Genomic DNA, 2,500 nt, shown 5'->3' with positions numbered 1-2,500 from the left:
CCTCTCCCTCTCCCTCTCCCTCTCTCTCTCTCTCTCTCTCTCTCTCTCTCTCTCTCCCTCCCTCCCACCTCCCCTCTCCCTCTCCCTCTCCCTCTCTCTCTCTCTCTCTCTCTCTCTCCCTCTCCCTCTCCCTCTCTCCCTCTCCCTCTCCCTCTCTCTCCCTCCTCCCCTCTCCCTCCTCCCCTCTCCCTCTCCCTCTCCCTCTCCCTCCTCTCCCTCTCCCTCTCCCTCTCCCTCTCTCTCTCTCCCTCCCTCTCTCTCTCTCTCTCTCTCCCTCTCCCTCTCCCTCTCCCTCTCCCTCTCCCTCTCCCTCTCCCCTCCCTCTCCCTCTCCCTCTCCCTCTCCCTCTCCCTCTCCCTCTCCCTCTCCCTCTCCCTCTCCCATCCAGCTGCAGTGCAGAGATCTCAGCCGAGGCCCCCGTCAGACTGTCAGGTGACCGCGACGACACTGCTGACATCACGGCTCGCCCGCCAGCCTGTCAATCCTCCGCCGTCTCCATGGCAACGACGCCCTGCAGAGCGGAGGCTTGCGACGAGCCCTCAGGAGCAGAGGAACCAGCAGAATGCGTAAGTCTCTCTCCTCCCCCCCCCCCCCACCCCCTCTCTCTCTCTCTCTCTCTCTCTCTCTCCCCCCCCCCACCCCCTCTCTCTCTCTCTCTCCCTCTCCTTTTCATTTTGACTCACTCCATCTCTCACACTTGCTCACTATGTTGAAGGAAGCAGTGGGCTGTAGCTCTCTCTCTCTCTCACACACACACACACACTCACACATATGCACACGCACACACACACACACACACTCTCACTGACAGGGGCATGTGAGGATGGTTAGGGGAGCAAGGGGACTGCGGCACACACACAGTCACACACACGGTCACACACACAGTCACACACACGGTGGTGTGTGACTAGACCCTGACCACAGAAGAACCTGGCAGACAGAGAGAGAGAGAGAATGGGAAGACTGATGGAGGACTGAACCCCCGGGCTGATGGCTGGTAACTGTTCTGTTCTCTCCTCTCCTCTGGCTATCTCTCCTTTCCTCTTTTTTTCCCTCCTCTCCTCTCCTCTCCTCTCCTAGCCTAGCCTAGCCTAGCTGCTGTTAGCATTGTGTTGTTGTGTGCTGTGTAATCCCTGTCCTCTTGCAGGGGTCTGGGCGAGGGGGGCGTCGGCATGCTCGTCTTGTGGTTCGTCGGCCGTCATGTTTATTCATACGAGGAGGGTCTGCAGCTCTGTGTAGGGAGACGATCAGTATGAGCGTTGTGTTCCTGAGCTGCCTAGCTAGCACAGCCTGTACCGTAGCCCCCGGTAGCACCGGCTCTGTGGAGAACGCCGCTGCGCTTCCTCGCTCAGTCATGACCGCAACTCATTAATTCCCGGCGACGGCAACATTAATTATTCTGCACGATACCGAGTCCTCCCTGTCGTCTTTCCCGTCGTGCCGTTGTAGGACGTGAAAACAACCCCCCCCCCCCCCACCCCGTGTCCTTCACATATCTATGGAAGGCTTAGCCTGTCATTGCTAGCTTTGTTCACTGTTGATCACTGAGATGCCCAGATGCTAAAATAAAATAATCAAAGAGCGCTTTGAAGAGGTTTGAATTTTTGAGCCAATCAATGATCTGTTGATCAATACTGTCAGATCCCTGAATGCTGCTGGATCTGCTTCTGCAGAGGTGACCATGGTAACCCCTGACCTGTCCCATAGGCCCAGGACTAATGACCGGATGGTTGGCTGATTGGAGATCTGTCAGTGAAGCCTGGCTGATGACATCAGCTCCGCCATGTTAGAACGCTGTGCAGGAATTCCTCAGATTCTCTTAAAGGGGAGACACAGCAAATACTCCACATTTCTCCCACTCTCCAAGGCTTCCCAAAATCAACCTTCAAAGAGAACAGAGTCTGTCTGTCGGCCTCTCTCTCCCTCGCTCCCTCTGTCTCTCTCTCCCTCTCTCTCTCTCTCTCTCTCTCTTTCACCCTCTCTCTCTCTCTCTCTTTCACCCTCTCTCTCTCCCTGTCCATCACCAGACAACAATGTCGCGTCTCTATTTGTGTACCTGAAAATCCCATGACGATGCGAGTAGGTTGATTGACAGCTGTCTCTCTCCAATCAGCAGCAGTCTGGGCTGGGCTGCAGGCGTTCCAGCTCCGACGCGGCCTATGAGCTGTCTGGGACGGTGAGGGCCCAGCGCGAGTGCCGCCTGCGGCCCCACTACAGTGACCCCATGCCCGCCGACGCCGCCAAACGCAAGCAGCTGGAGATGAAGATCGCGGCGGCCGCACGTCTGCACACCCAGCGCCGGGACCGGGACCGGGACCGAGACCGAGACCGGGACCGAGACAGCGGTGGGTGGATCTCTATTATTTCCTCTGTGTGTTCTTTGATGCTACAGTTCAAGCAATCCTCCACTGGGGTTCAAAGTGTGCAATATCCAAATGTTTGATGACACGATACCCCTGAGCTGCAGTTCCCACCATCATGGGCGTTCCGGGGGGGGGGG

General features: G+C 57.1%; 1 protein-coding gene across 1 annotated transcript in view; it reads left to right on the top strand.

Moving 5' to 3' along the window:
* Positions 1-2,500, top strand: part of arhgef49 (Rho guanine nucleotide exchange factor 49) — a gene marked incomplete at both ends in the record, with an annotated part of 15,987 nt that overhangs the window by 7,062 nt on the left and 6,425 nt on the right. The window contains 2 exons of the mRNA XM_084452069.1: positions 389-566; positions 2,114-2,349. Of these exons, the coding sequence (XP_084308195.1) occupies positions 389-566; positions 2,114-2,349 (414 nt within the window). The remainder of the gene's footprint in view (positions 1-388; positions 567-2,113; positions 2,350-2,500) is intronic.

Source organism: Borostomias antarcticus (assembly GCF_949987555.1).
Source record: "Borostomias antarcticus genome assembly, chromosome: 17".
Classification (NCBI taxonomy): domain Eukaryota; kingdom Metazoa; phylum Chordata; class Actinopteri; order Stomiiformes; family Stomiidae; genus Borostomias; species Borostomias antarcticus.
The sequence above is the reverse complement of the archived record's forward strand: the minus strand, read 5'-3'. Positions and strand labels throughout refer to the sequence as shown.